The 17,109-nt window shown below is 33.3% G+C and overlaps 1 protein-coding gene across 1 annotated transcript; it reads left to right on the top strand.

Annotated features, from left to right (window-relative positions):
- The first annotated feature begins 15,210 nt into the window (after nucleotides 1-15,210).
- Nucleotides 15,211-16,766, top strand: LOC112511285 (phospholipase A1-IIdelta-like). Its single transcript, XM_025116851.1, has one exon. It carries the CDS (start codon nucleotides 15,268-15,270, stop codon nucleotides 16,585-16,587), a length of 1,320 nt encoding a protein of 439 aa, XP_024972619.1. The 5' UTR covers nucleotides 15,211-15,267; the 3' UTR covers nucleotides 16,588-16,766.
- Nucleotides 16,767-17,109: the final 343 nt, after the last annotated feature.

The raw sequence follows: 17,109 nt of genomic DNA, 5'->3' as shown, positions 1-17,109 counted from the left end.
CATTATCTTCTCTAAAAGTATCTTTTAGTAACTCTTACAAACCGTCACAAATACTTGAAAAGTGTCACTAATATATATACTTTTAGAGAAGCTTTGAATAAAAAGTTGACTGACCTTTAGAGAAGTTTTAAAAGTGTATCTAAAGCCTCAATTAAGCGTCTCTAACGGCTAACAAAAATACACCCTTCGAAAACCGTCTCTAAAACCTTCACCTACTGTCACACAGAGAAGGTCTTTGACAAAATTGAAAAGCTTATCTAAAGGCTTTAGAGAAGCTTTTAAGACTTTTAAGTACAAAACAAAAGCTTCTCTGAAGGTCATTTTTCTTGTAGTGGACGAAATGAATAATTAAAAAATTAAAACAATGAAAATACCCGTTGGTAATCCGTTTGTAATTACCGACGGATATTTTAGTATTATTTTTAATTTTTTTAATTTTGGAGTTTCTGAGAAATAAAAATAAAAATATAATTACCTACTTTTTTAAATGTGTGTATTTATATAATCACATGCGATTTTACACTAAAATCACATCTGATTCTTGCACTCACCTTTGTATTGATCGGGTTAATCAAAATGAGTGTGTATGGAGAAAGCAGGTATTCTATCAACGTTCTACCTATATAGCATGTTTCTACTTGATTTATATACTTAAACATTGCACATAAAGATTTAATAAACTTATTTTGTGTCTCAAATCGAATAATAATTTTTTTCTTTTACTTGGTGCAAATTAGATACACAAGCAGGTGTATGTAGTGGGTGAGTTTGTGATGATTTGACTCAGAGCAAGATGTGGTAGTTCTGTACAGAAACAACCACATAATCAGAATGTGAATCTATGATCCAAATTCATGGTTATAATTACATCTAAAACTTGGGATTTTACATATTTTTATATAAAAATATATGAGTATCACATAAAAGGATGTCGTGTTCATCGGGTTGGATTGGGTTGGGTTGGGTTCAAACAATTGTAATCCAATTCCAACTCAATACTTACAGTTTGAAAATTTTACCACTCGATTAGAGATCAAGTTACTTTGGTTTGGGTTATCTCGCATTGGGTTGGGTTGGTAGAGTTGGTTTGGGTTTTTGAGCACTCCTATGTGTGTGTATATAGAATATAATATTTTACATAATAATATAATGTTTTATAATATATATATAAACTAATTGATAAACTAACTGGTGGCAGATAAGTTAGTTTATGAACAAATCGTTTGACAAAAACTAGCTGAAAATCATGTAAAATGATAAAAAATAACATCTTATAGAATTAATCAATTACAATAATGTATACTATAACTAAATAAATATTTAATAATATGATATGTTGCTTAAAAGAAATTTAACTTGATTATTATGTATATTATAAATTTAGGATTTGTTAAAACAAATTTTAGAAAAAAATTATACACTAATTTATGATTTTAAATAACCATTATTATCTATGAAATAAAATAAGTATAACTTTTATTTTTAAGTAACTTACATAAATATTATAAAATTGTTATATTTGTATTTTGAATAATAATAAAAATAAATTCATATGGTTAATATTAATTTTAAATAATTAATAGTTAGTATTAATGTAGAATATATTTAATAATTTGCAACAAATATTAATTACTATTTAACTAATATTAGTAACAATTAATATTTATTTTTATTTATTAATAATTAATATTATTATAATTAATAGTAATATATAATAATTAATATTAATATACACATGTATATTTTTCTCGAATCATCTTGGTTCCCATATATAGTACTATGTATAGTGATTACAATAATCTAAAGAATGTGCAATACTTGATTATTCTCTTTTCAACCAAGCATCATCGATTTGTCATGCTCTTACGATTTAATTCTCAAAATGTGGATGAAACCCGGTATTTTGCTCTTATGAAAATTCCTCGAGACTTTCATAGATCCATGTCACTTCACTATCACCGTGTGAATATTTGACACATTGTAAAAACATCGTGAGCATAAATACTGTTGCATGGAGAGTGAAATTACATGCTTACATGCGCAACCTACAAACATCACATAAAATTCGATCAACTTTGTCTGTATTCCTTATCTGCTAAACAATTTGATCAACTTTGCTTATATTCCTTATTCGCTAAACAATTCGATCAACTTTACCTAGATTCCTTATTTGCTAAACAAATCATCCAACAATGCCATAATTCTTTTGCTATTTTTTTATCTCTGCCATAAAGATCCTTGTCACTAGCTATCAATCCTCACAAACTCAATCTCTGATCACAAAAAGACCGATATCATATCCCTTGTACTCAACTTACACTTCTTACCAAAGTGAAAATGATGCAATGCTTGAAGCCTACTATCTGATCACTAATTTTGAAAGGTTTTATATGAGCTGGTTTTATGATATTATTGCATTGACATGGATTTCCTCAAATAAAACCACATGTTCAATAATGGTTGTCGGTTACGTGAGACATTGATGGTGGTGATCAGTTGAAATGGTGGTGGTCCCGTATTTGTGATGGGCCGAATTAGTGGTGGTTGATTGAACCGGTGGTACAATAATAGTTGTCGGCTGCATAGGGGGTGATTGTGTAGCAATATAAAAGAGTAAATTGCAATTTTTTAGAAAAGAAAACGAAAAAAAAAAGACAAAAATGGCCCTCGTTTAAGAGATGGAATTAACAACTGTCAATGAAAGGGACCAAAACCAAACATTTTTATATATCATCGGAGTTTTCTTGCAATAAAATTTTTATAAGAACCCAATCCAAAAAAAAAAACAAACCACAAGGACCAAAATTGCGATTTACTCTTATTTCAAGGACGGTATCAAAATTTTGAGAAACCACATAGAACGACAATGGAATTTAGTCAAATATTATATACCTCAAATAAAACCACATGTTCAATATGACTTTAAAATTTGATTGCTAAATCACTATCTCTATTCTCTTGTGTATTTAAATCTCTTCAATTTCTTTTATTCTTCCTTTGTTACATAAAATACTTTCCTTTTCTTTATCTGTATTTCATCGGTATTTTTTTTAAGTATATAATATTTATATACGGCAATGCAACAAATAAACTCACATACCCTCCTCACCTATGGTGAGGTTTGAACCCCTGACCTCCTAGAAGGCCAAGGGCTACGATACCGCTAGGCCAAAGGCCCTTTGGTTATTTCATCGGTATTTTACAGTCTTCTATTGATAGTTTTCCAATTCTAGTTATAATTAGTTAAAGTCTGGTACACAATTCCTTTATAAGAGCATCTTTAACAGATTCTTTAAATTTTTTCTAAAATACAGAATCAAAACCAAAAAACTATGAAAATAAATTATATCAAACTCCAGTTGATTTTCCATTTTGAAAATACTATACAACACAGATTCTTATTATTAAAATATTTCATGTATTTTCTCTCCTAATGATTTACCATCAATACTTCTATTGGTGAGAATATAATAACGAATTGAATTTAATAATAAAAAGTTTAAAAAATAATATAATTAGAAAAAGGATTGAGGATCAAATTTAAGTTTTTACCGGCCAGGACATCTAAAATATCATTCGTCGATTTTAATTAGAAGAACAATTTTTTTTTTGTATTATTCATATTTATATAAGAATTATTAATGCCTGTTGATCGAAGTCGTTCAAGTGTCTTATCTTTTTTAATACAAATAGCCCTATCAACCATAGCCATAGAATATGAGTTGACTAGGTCAAACAAAGCAAATTAATGAGTTACATAAATTGACTCACGAGGAGCTATTCATCATCATGGACCAAATGGACGGTCGTATGTTTAATCATATCTATGATATTTTTTTTTCTATCTATATACTATAACACCCTCTCTTATAGTTTCTAGTAGCACTGCACAACAAGATCTGAATTATGACGTCGATTATTCTTTTGACCAATTAGTTGAAGCGTTTAATAAAGAGGAATTTGTTTTCTGAAAGTTTGAACAATAAGTATCTGAAACCTTCTTAGGGAGGGAGTATGTAAGAAATGGATCGTACCTCTAAGGCTTAATAAGATCGAGTTTCAAGGAACTCTTGAGGAAAAAAAAAGCACTCTCCTGGCAAACCTATTCTATTTTCTACTCTTAGTGCATAAATCTTTCAAAAGTTTGTTTATTTTGTTTTTTCAGATACGCCATCAATACGTAGATCCATGCCCCATGATCAATATATATATATATATATATATATATATTCAAAAGATTTTAATTCATTAGATTAGAGAAAGGAAAACGATGGAAGAAGGCTTATATAAGACAAAAAATGGATATATGAAGAAGATTATATACAAGAATAGGTGAAACTCAATCAAATTAACTAATAAATTACTTAGAAGGGATAAAAATACTCTAATATATATATATATATATATATATATATATATTAATACGATATAACATAAATTTAATTAATGTGGAATTCCAAAGAAGATGAAATAGTATATTTCACGTGGTTTCTGAATTCATGAGTCCACACAAATAGAATTTATGGAGCGGTTCATGAAGAAAAAGTTAATGTGGATGCTCTAATACCCATGTGTCTCACATCCCACTTTTAGTAGCAAAACATAATTAATACTTCTATTTTCCCATTGTATCATTGCCAACACGTATTGTGAATCGTATACTGTTGAAATGTTACGTGTATAATCACACGACAAACGTATTATATATTTAAAATGAGAGGAATTGTAAACAAAAAAGAGTTTTTAAGAGGATAATTAAGACGATTCCAAAATATATCAATCAGGGAACATAGAGTGAAATACACCGATGGTCCTATGGTTTGCCTGAAATTTGGATATTTTCCTTCAAAGGCACTATTTGCATGGGTGGTTCATAACTTTTCATTCTTATAACATCCATGGTCCCTCGAGTAAACACCGTTAAACAAGGACTGTTAATTACCTCACATGCTCTGATCACATGAGGGGTAATTTGGACATTTTGAATATTTGATGTAACTTTTTTTATTTGTATAATTAATCTTTGTTTTATTTCTTCTTCTCTTTCCTTCTTCATATGTCTAGACTAGCAGTAGCCATGGGTTCCATGACAATATCCCTCACGAATCATGTCGGTGTTCTTAGTGATCTTTACCATCCGACTAGCAACATTATCGCAGAGATGACAAATGGTGACAACCTCATCTACATGACTATAACCTTTTCCTCGTGAATAAAAAACAATCACCACCACTATGGGAAGACAATAGCCTGCATTTTCTTCGATAGCCCAACAAAAAACGAAAGGTGCAAGAAGCAGAGGTGGCACAACAACTCCGGATTTGTTAGAATTAGACTTAGGTGATGAACATGACAATACATAGGGGTTAATTAGTAGGTTATCTTTGCCGGAATCAAAATCGGTACCACTTCTTCAAGATCCACTATAATTAGCTCCCAAGCATTAGGGTTTGATTTAGAGTTGTAGGGTTTTTATTTTATTTTAGTGGTTAACAGAGGTTATTAACTGGAGTTAGCGATATAGGACCCATGGCATTAAAAAATATGAGATAGGGGCCAAGGTGTGAAATAATGTAAACCATAGGGCTCTCTTCTATAATTATTTTATTTTAAGAACACATAATGTGTTCAATCCACAAGGACCAAACATTTAATTCACTCTAATATAAACCTACAACTTCTTTACCTTTTCTCCTATTAAGACTTGTATGAGTTAAAATTAGGTTATCTGTCTAGATAAGTTATGATTATGTCTGGTTGAGGAACGAGATACCGATAGATTTAATTGAAGGTGGCAAAAAGAGAGAGTTAAATAATTTCTAATACATTTCCGGTATTAATTTGTTTGGAGTGACTTAATAGGGACAAGTGAGAGATTCTAACTTATTCTATATAGCCATTTTGATTTAATGGCTTAACGGCTTAATGATTACGTCATAAAGAAACACTTTTGTATGATTGAGCGATTAAACTGTTCAGATCATCAAGCTCATTAAGTTATAGGTAAACAACCTTTAGTTATTATAATTAATAAAATTGTATTTGACGTGGTTTTTATATTCATCAATCATAGAGAGAGTATTTATTTATGAATATGATATGTACGTATATCCATCAATCTGTACCCGATAGTATTTATGATGGGGTCGATGAAGAAAATTTATGTGGATGCTCTTACACCCATGTTGCTCATGTGCCAATTAAAATAATAGAATAGGAAAACATAACAGTTCAATAACTATTATGCTTTTATTCACAATCTTTAATATTATGATGCAATCATAATTAACTAGAGGTTATTCGATTATTTTTAGAAAATGATGCTCAATTACGAAAAATTAGTGAGCCCAAATCGATCAAATTAAGATTAATTGGTATAAAAATAATAAGGGTGATGCCTTATTGGTTTGAGCTTGGGTTCAAAGGTTAAAGGTGTCTGGAGGTCACAGGTTCAAATCCAAGAAGGAACAAAAATCCCCTTGTGGCTACGGAGATTCAAATGCGGTGACTTCGGGCTACCTGCAAAGCAGGTGGTCGCCCTGGAATTAGTCGACTCGCATAGCAGGTTGGATATCCAGGTTTATCAAAAAAAAAAAACCATAAGGGTGGTGCCTGATTGGTTTGAGCTTGGCTCCAAAGGTCAACAAAAAACGAAAGGTGCAAGAAACAGAGGTGGCACAACAAACTCTGGATTTGTTAGAATCAGACTTAGGTGATGAACATGACAATACATAGGGGTTAATTAGTAGGTTATTTTTGCCGGAATCAAAATCGGTACCACTTCTTCAAGATCCACTATAATTAACTCCCAAGCATTAGGGTTTGATTTAGAGTTGTAGGGTTTTTTTATTTTAGTGGTTGATTTAGAGTTTTAGGGTCTTTTGCTTTTGTTTTTGTACATTGCATTCGATAAAAACTAATTTATGTAGATTATCTTTGTTTTTGATTCAATTTGGTTCAAATTCTATTTTTATAGTATAATCATTTGTGAAGATGAACTTGATTTCTCATTTGTTTTCTATGAATATGGTGTGTTTAGAATAAAAATAAACATGGGCTACGATCTTAGATCCATTCCATCCCAGAAGCGTTGCCTTGTTCTTGAGATTCATAGCCTTTGCCCTTTTTATTGTGGTGGTTAAGGATGAGACAATTTGGAAAATGAACGAACACTAAATTGCATACGATAGAATACTTGATTATGTTGGTCAAAACTTGTAGGATTTTTCTCCATTAAACTCTTGCATGCATGATGGGGTTGCCATGTTCTTGAGTTGAGGAAGGAGGCCAAAAGAAGAAAGGTAAATATATTGAATTGTCCTTATGCACATCCTTCATTAACATGTCTTATTTATGGTGTTAATTTGAGGGTCCATTAGTGTAATGAAAAGTAAAAGTTCAGGATTTTTGTCGTAGATTGTCCATTTAGAAGACTATGTCCAGATTCTGAGTAAACAACAGGGTTGTTGGTCTCAACCATTAGATTTGTAAATAATCAACTAGCATCCAATACAACACTTAGAAAAATATTCTTATTATTTGTCTTATAATACACATATCCGATATACGACATTATATCATATATGACTTCTATGGATTGACATCCAAACCTTAGGATTAAGGTTTTAGATTTTACTCTCGTCGGATCCATAGCTCAGATAAAATTTAAATCTTCGATTTGATTATTCTCCATCCAAATTGGAGAATTTGATTGACTTATCATTCTAAGTCATTCCATCTTGATTTTCAAGAACCCATTTTTTATTCTAAGTTAGTTTATGAATTTTATGCTTTCATTTCATAAATTATTCTATAACTGCAATCCGATATAAAGCTTATATTTCAGAATAGAAAAAAAAAAGGATTTTCTTTGTAAAAGTCTTTGTAACTATCTGTATTGATCCAAGAACAAAAATCTTTCAACGAAATTGAAGACTAACAAGTGAGGTCAAGATCGTCACTGAAGCGGATTGGTTTGTCATCTATCTAAAAGAAGATCAATACAAGATAATGTCAAATATAGTCCGACAAATATTACTACTAACAAACCGGATTTTTGAGTGTAAACTTGTTAGCAAGTTTAGCTCACCAACTCCTCCAACACTCATCCTGGTATGAAATAATGTAAACCACAAAGGTTATTTTGTTTAGGAAACAAAATTTGATTTCAAGTAAACCACAAGTTCAAAATGTAATTTATTTTATTATATATAAATACTATAATGTATTATGATATGACAAAAGGTAAAATGACCAAACTGGCTTTAAGTTAACAAAGGTTATTAACTGGAGTTAGTGATATAGGACCCATGGCGTTAAAAAAAATTTGAGATAGGGGCCAAGGTGTGAAATAATGTAAACCATAGGCCTCGCTTCACTCTAATATAAACCCACAAGTTTTTAACCTTTTCTCCTATCATGATTTGTATGAGTTAAAATCAAGTTATCTGTCTAGATAAATTATGATTATGTCTGATTAAGGAACGGGATACCGATAGATTTGAGGGTGGCAAAAAGAGAGAGTTAGATCATTTCTGGTACTAATTTTTTTGGAGTGACTTAATAGGGACAAGTGAGGGATTCTAACTTATTCCATATAGCCATTTTGGCTTAATGGCTTAACGATCATGTCATAAAGAAACACTTATGTATGCCTGAACGCTTAAACTGTTCAGACCATCAAGCTCATTAAGTTATAAATAAACAACCTTCAGTTATTATAATTAATAAAATTGTATTTGACGTGGTTTTTATATTCATCAATCATAGAGAGAGTATTTATTTATGAACATGATATGTACGTATATCCATCAATCTATACCCGATAGTATTTATGATGGGGTCCCCGAAGAAAATTTATGTGGATGCTCTTACACCCATGTTGTTCATGTGCCAATTTTTAGTAGCAAAAGTTAATGCAAAATATTACTTATCATTGTCAACGGTCTCTGTACCGTATATTAATATCGAAACATGACCTACATAAAAGTTCAATAACTATTATGCTTTTATTCACATTTTTTTTATTAACCTGGATATCTAACCCGCTATGCGAGTCGACTAATCCCATAACGACTACCTGTTTTGCACATAGCTCGGAGTCACCGCATTTGAACCTCCTTGACCACAAGGAGATTTTTATTCCTCCTTGGATTTGAACCCGGGACCTCCTGATACTTTCGACATTTGGACAAGCTCAAACCAATCAGGCACCACCCTTGTGGTGCAATCTTTAATATTATAATGCAATCATAATTAACTAGACGTTATTCAATTATTTTTAGAAAATGATACTCAATTACCAAAAATTAGTGAGCCCAAATCGATAAAAGGTAATGTATTATTTTTAGAAAATGATACATATATTACAATTATATATGTACCAAGTTCTGTTTTAAACGATAAAAGGTAATGTATTTTGAAATATTTTCGATTGTTACGTTATCTTTTCGAAAGGTAAAACGATTTTTGAGTCATTAAGCCTTGGCTAGTCGTTGTTTGTTTACAAGGCGGTTAGGACAACTTTATCAAGCTTATAACAATGACGATGTTAAATTGAGCTTGACAAAATCTTTTATTGAAAACGCTTATGTTAACTTCGTTTCAAAAATGATTTCGACTAGATTTTCATGTTTAATGTGACACTAGTCAAGATTTTTTTTTGTTTTCAGAATTATCCCCACCCTTTATCACAACAATCTGAGTTCCTACTATGAAATAAATTGCACTCTTTTTGTCCAGATTGATAAGTGTTGAAAGACGATATTATATTGTTCTAGTCATAGTAACAAAACCACCAGTTTCCACCACACCTAAGATGATTAGGGTTATAAACGAGTCGCACGAACACAGACATAGGCTTATTCGTGTTCGTTCGTTTACTTTAATCGAACAAACGAGGTGAACATGAATGGTAAACGAATGAAACTTTTTGTGTTTATGTTCGTTCGTTTAACTTAATCGAACAAATGAACAAACACGAACGGTAAACGAACTGAATATTTGTATTCTTATTTTTTTGGTTAAGAAATTTTGTTTGTTCATGTTCGTTCATTAATATGGCTAACCAAACGAATGTAAATGAATGAAATTTTTTGTGTTCATATTCGTTCGTTAAGAGAATGTGTTATTTAATTAAGATGCTAAACGAACTTAAACAAATATAAATGAATATAAACAAATAAACACAAATGAAAAAAAACAACTACCATTACTTATCATTTCATTCCTCTAAGATAATATAACAAAATGTAAAACCGCGTAAAGTTATGGGGAATAAAAAAAGAATTCTAAAAAACTTCATTTAATTATCGATTTTACATATTAATGTCATTATATATATATATATATATATATATATATATATATATAAACATAAACGAACATAGATGAATGAACAATGGTACAAAACCATTATTCATGTTTGTTCATTTAACTAAACGAACCAAAATAATGTGTTCATATTCATTCATTTATTAAATAAACGAATATGAACGAACTTTCAATCGAACGTTTCGTGAATGATTCGCTAAATGTTTGTTTTGTTTACGATCTAAAAAATAAAGAAGAAAGATTGATGTTTTTTGAGATGTCAGGTCACATTTATACATAAATTGATTAATATATCCTTCTGTGACGCGAATTGATGTGACTCACTTAATGGGAGGTTGATCGACATATGGAGGTGGGGGAATTAATATATGCATTATTCAAGACTTATGCCTTTATATACATAAATTGATTAATGTCTCATTCATATGGTTTGTTAAATTTCTAGTTTTCAATTTTTTATTAACCTGGATATCTAATCCATGATGCGAGCCAATTAATCTCAGAACGATCATCTATTTTGCATATAGTCCAGAGTCACTGTATTAATTTTAACTTCCGTGGCCACAAGGGGATTTTTATTCCTATTTAGATTTGAATTTGGGATCTTCTGGTACTTTTGACATTTAGAGTTCAAGTTCAAACCAATCAAGTACCACCCTTATGGTTTAGTTTTCATTTATTGACTTAATTTTTTGCAAATTATTTCTTCATGTTTGCATTTTGTTACCATGTTCTTCTGTCGCTCTTAGGAGCATATGTTAATTTCGTCATGTTAAGTGCCTCCATGTATCCTCACGTGATCCAAACAATCCTATCACGTCCTCGATCATCCAAACAATCCGATCTTGTTATTTGATTTTACACACACATATATACACAAGACCTATGGAAAACCCTTTTCTTTCACATTTTAAAATATAGCAAACAATTAAATACTATCTCAAATTAAATAGGGGTACTTTGAGCATCCAATTACCATTGGTTACTACGTAATTTAGGCATTAAAGTGTACATAATATATCTTATTAGGATTAGTGACGGGTAGGCGACAAATTAACACATTCCATCGCCAATCCCTCATTATTATTCGTCACCAATGCCCTTTCTCTAGTAGTGATTTATAACAGATTAAGTAAGTGACAAAGTAGTCGATAAATCACATTTGAATAATATATAAGTTTACATGTGTGTGCCTTGGGTAAACTGTAAATAGATTTTATATTATTTATTATTCAGATGTGAATATACTTTAATAAGTAATTGAATACATTTATTTTTGTAGTTAAATCACTTCATATTCACATGTTATTAGTAAATTTGCGTATTTGTTTAACCATCGCAGACTCCCACACAAACCACAAGTGCGTTGTGAGTCCGTGACTATTGATTTCTGGTTCTATCTGTACCGGAACCGCTCTTGCCTCTTTGGTATTTACACAAAGTTCAGGTTGGTGCTTCGATTTCTTCTAATGAATCGTTACCAAGCTTGTCGTAGCTCATCTTGCCTCTTCAATTAGGTTGTTGCCTTGATTTCCACTGGCTATATTCAATTCCTACACAAATTTCAGGTTGGTGCTTGATTTCTTCCATTGATCAATTTGCTGATTGCTTCAATTTCTTGCTATTTTTCGCCTCTATTCATGAACAGATTTCAATTTATGTTTGTTTACATTTCTTGATAATTATTTGCCTCTGAAACGCCACAATATGTAGCATCCAAGGAAAAACATCGCTTCCAAAGTTGTCTTAACAGCTCCATGCTGGTTTGCAGATCTGATACCATCGATCACGTCCTCCATCGTCTTGTAATCAGGAAAGGGGAAAGACCACTATGGCTCCAAAAACCGCCGGACCCCCGCAGTCAAACATCAAATGCCTTGAGGTTTCGGTATCTGACCCACATACCGGGCATAACGCTGAATCAATATCTATCTTCCTCTTCAATAAGTTATCTCGGGTTGGGATTCTATCAAGCATAACCCGTTACATAAAGATATTGACTCTAGGAGGAGTGATAGAGTTCCATACCGTCTCTTTTTCGCAGACCCCAATAATGCTTTCTCAATGATAAATCTCAAGGAACTCACTGAAAATAAACCATTGGCATTTAGAGACCAAGACTATCTTCTGTTAGGATTCTTGGACAGTGAACAATCTCCAATAGCCTCCCTCAATTGATCTAGATCCTCGGATTCTCTACCATCTCGGATGGGTCTTCGCCAAGACCGAGGGCTTTCCGTCTTAGTGCTATCAGCAACGGTTGCTTGCCTCTCATTTTCTAGAGCGAAAAGTCTAGGAAATAGAGAGGAAAACGGACAGGACCCTTCCAAAGTATCGGTCTAAAAAGCCGTATTAAGACCATTCCCGATCTGCTCAAACACAACTCGTCGAAATTAATGTGAAGAAGCCCAACGATCTCACTGCACCACCTACGGACTACATATGCTCGAATCCCCCGTTCCAAAGAAAAACCATAATTGACTCCATAAATTGATTTAATAATTTTCGCCCACGGGGGAGCTACGGTCGCTCTTAAATTTCCAGGGCCATTTTGCAAGAAGGGATAGATTAGAAGCGAAAATACTTCCAAGGCCACAACATTTTTCTTGTCTCTAAGCACGGTTCTCCGGTAAATCCAAGCCATTTTTCTGTTCTCTTTTTCCGATCCCCAAAAGAAGTCTCTTCTTAGTTTCTCCAATGAGCCGATCACCTTTTTGGGAGCTTTGAAAATCGAAAGGTAGTATGCTTGCGATGATACCGAGCACTGCTTAAGTCGATACCCATCTCCCTCCGAACTTTAGCGTTTTAACCTTCCATCTATTTAGTCTTTTTTGGAACCTCTCTATAATCGGATCCCACACTTCAGCCCTGGACATATTTGTACCCAACGGAACCCTGAGATATTTACTTGGAAATTTCCTAACCTTACAATTAAGTTCTCTAGCAGCTCTGTCGAAAACATTCTCTCCCACACCCACGTCGAAAAGATCGCCTTTAGCTAAATTTAAACGAAATCCCGAAGCGAAGAAGAAACATCTAAGAATACGTAATTATTTATTATCAGAACCGATCTCCAAACCTTTTATCAGCTTGATATTCTTGGCTTCCGTTATAAGCCCGTCAAGAACTTCCATGGCGGTGATGAAGAGAAAAGATGACAATGGATCCCCTTTGACGACTAGACAACTTTTTTTTTTTTATTAACCTGGATATCCAATCCGTGCTATGCGAACCGACTAATCCCAGTGCGACCACCTGCTTTACAGATAGCCCGGAGACCGGAGTCATCGCATTTGAACCTCCGTAACCATAAGAGAATTTTTATTCCTCATTGGATTTGAACCTGAAACCTCCTGATTTCGCTAAATGTAGAAGTATTTAAGTGTTTTGCTAATCTGTTTAATTGTTCTATCAGTTCGCTAGAAAAAAGGAGGATTTTTGAAAAAAAAGGTATCAATCGTTAAGCGCTAACCATGGTAAGAGTCTTCGTTCTTATTTACCGGGTAAGACTCTCGATTTTTGCCTTCGTTCTTACCGGATAAAAATTTTAGGGGCCGTTTACCAAACGTTTACCCGGATAAGAGCTTATCAAGTAACATTACCTCATCTGAAGAATATTGTAAGAATCAAGAATCTTATCCGGTAAGAGCGAGACAAAGGACATAATAAGTCTTACCCGGTAAGTAAGGACGACGACTCTTACTACGGTAAGCGCTTACCGGGTAAATTGTTGCATACGATGTCATTATGATGGACTAAAATCTTATCCGATAAGTAAATAATAGTGTTAAATTTTACCGGTAAACATTTTTCTGGTAAGTGTTTGGTAAACGGTCCCTTAGTCATTGTCATATTCATTCAATAAAGTAAAGTGACTTGGTAAGCAGTTATCCAGGTAGTCTCGTGTACCTTTTTCAACCTTACAGGACTTGATTAAAATTTATTTTCAATATTAACTTATACATTCATACTCCTTTTAAGAAAAAATTCATGTATTGATGGCATATCTTGAATAGCTTCACCTAACCCACCGACTTGCTTGTTCATTTGCTGCTTTTATAGTTTTATTCGTATATTTTGGCAATGTAAATTAAAAAAAATTATTTTGAAAAATCTGCTGACCAAATCTATATATATTCTCAAAATAAAAATAAAAATAAAAACAAAGTTATAATTATAATTTAGTTTTCCAAAATAATAATTTTTTTTTGGTTAACGCTAGATGTCTAGGTCAATATGTATGGATCTCGACTAATCACAGAAACCCTGGTATGGACTTGCAAAACTTGAACCGTTGATCTTTGAAAAAATTCCTCAAATACTCAAGCCTTATGTCAGTTAAGCTATACAACAATTAATGCGTAATAAATATTGGTTTTTCTAGAAATAATAATTATAAAAATTGGTTTCCTCAAATAAAAGAGAAAATAAATAAATGTCAACCACAAAGGTGGTGTTTAATTGGTTTGAGTTTGACTCCAAATGTTAAAAGTATCAGAAGGTCACAGGTTCAAATCCAAGGAGGAATAAAAATCCTCTTGTGCCCATGGAGGTTCAAATGCGGTGACTCCGGACTATATGCAAAGCAGATGGTCGTCCTGAGATTAGTCGGCTTGCATAGCGGGTTGGATATCCAAGTTAATAAAAAAAATAAAAATAAATAAATGTCAAGTTAATTTTATTTAAATGCAATATACACATTAGTAAGGATTTTTACCTTTCCCATATTAAAAATATAACTGTAAGTTCTGAGAACCAATCATTAATTCTGTACATCGATCTTTATAAAAAAAAACCCTTCATGCTTTGCATGCGAAAAGCGTCATTGTCATGAACTTGCTATAAATTGGGACTCATTCTTCAAGATGTAAGCACACCAGCAACAAAGCAAAAAAAAAAGCTAGTTATTCACCTCCTCTTCAACCCCCCTTCTAAATGGCTTCAAAAACCTACGAGGAGTTGCATGGGAGCAACAACTGGGATGGTCTTCTTGACCCCTTGAACCCAGACCTACGTACCCTTATTCTTGGCTATGGCGATCTTGCTTCAGCTGCTGAACGAGCATTGAATAACAACGAGGGCTCTAAGTACGCAGGCTACTGCCAGTACGGCAAGAGCTCCTTCTTCAAAGGAGTCATGCTCCCTTTGTCTGAATCAAAGTACACCGTCACTTCTTTCATCTACGCCACCGCTCATGTCGACTTTCCGCTTGCTTTTCTCATCCATGACAAGTCTCGTGAAAATAGTGAATTTGAATCAAACTGGATGGGGTATGTAGCAGTTTCCAACGATGAGTTCAGTAAGTCGATAGGCCGTCGCGAAATATGCGTGGTATGGCGTGGGACGGTCCGAACTTACGAGTGGATAAACGACATTAAAGACGCCGGGCCTGTGCCAGCTGACCCGCTGCTGCCTTCTGCAAATGGTAAGAGTATTACCAGCTTAATTGGTGCAGCAATAGACCAACCAAAAGTCATGGAAGGATGGCTTATAATTTATAACACCAGTAACCCAAATTCCACTTTGGTGAAAACAAGTGCTAGAACACAGCTCTTGGCACGAGTAAGAGAGTTACTGGTTAAGTACAAAGATGAAAAAATAAGCATAACGTGCGTTGGACACAGTCTTGGTGCAAGCCTAGCAACCGTATCTGCTTTTGACCTTGCAGCGAATGTTGCAACGCCTGATATCAAGGTATCGGCGTTTGTTTTCGCTTCTCCACAAGTGGGTAACCAGGCTTTCAAAAACAAGATGGAGGAACTACCCAACCTCAATGTATTGAGCATAAAAAATATCAATGATATCGTCCCTAAGTGGCCAAGCAAGATAATGGATTGGATTGACGAAAAAACTACTTTGGTGACGATACCAAAAGATGTGCTGTTGTACGTCGACGTTGGGATCGATATACTGATTGATAGCAAAAAGTCACCATTCTTCAAAGAGAAAGGTGGGTTGGATATCCTTCATGCTTTTGATTTCCATAACTTGGAGGGTATGTTGCACACTGTGGCCGGTTACGATGGGAAGGATCGAGAGTTTAATTGGAAATCAGTAGAGCAGAGGAGGAGTTTGGGTTTGGTGAACATGTCGGCTGATCTTCTGAAAGAGAAGTACCAGATACCTCAGTCATGGTGGGTTGAGAAGAACAAAGGAATGGTGCTTAATGAAAGTGGGGATTGGGTTTTATCACCTGTCGATCCAGATGATCATGATCTATTGCCTACCACTACTACTGTAATATACCAAGTTTGATGATGATGATGATCTACCATGTACGTACCTCTAGTAAGTTTGATGATAATATCAATAATCGTGGTAAAATAAATGATCTCTTTGATTTGTAATCAAAGATGTCACTGTGGTTATGTAAACCCATACGATAACTTGTTATAATTATGGGTTGTAATAATAATGKTTACTGTATTTGATATRAAGTTAGTKGTATCAYCGTTTTAGRGTTAAGTGCAAATTTGGTTTTTGTGATTTATATAAATTAACCATAAAGGTCTTTCTGAATTTGTTTTAACAAAAGGTATTTTTGTGGTTTCATTTTTATAACCCATATCGTTTTTTTTTTTTTTATCAACCTAGATATCCAACCCGCTATACGAGCCGATTAATCTCAACGTGACCACCTGCTTTGCTGATAACCCAGAGTCACCGCATTTGAACCTCCATGGCCACAAGAGGATTTTTATTCTTCCTTGTATTTGAACCTGGGACCTACTGGTACTTTTGACCTTTGGAGTCAAACACAAACCAATCAGACACCAC

Source organism: Cynara cardunculus (assembly GCF_001531365.2).
Source record: "Cynara cardunculus var. scolymus isolate 2C chromosome LG 4, CcrdV1, whole genome shotgun sequence".
NCBI lineage: Eukaryota > Viridiplantae > Streptophyta > Magnoliopsida > Asterales > Asteraceae > Cynara > Cynara cardunculus.
The sequence above is the reverse complement of the archived record's forward strand: the minus strand, read 5'-3'. Positions and strand labels throughout refer to the sequence as shown.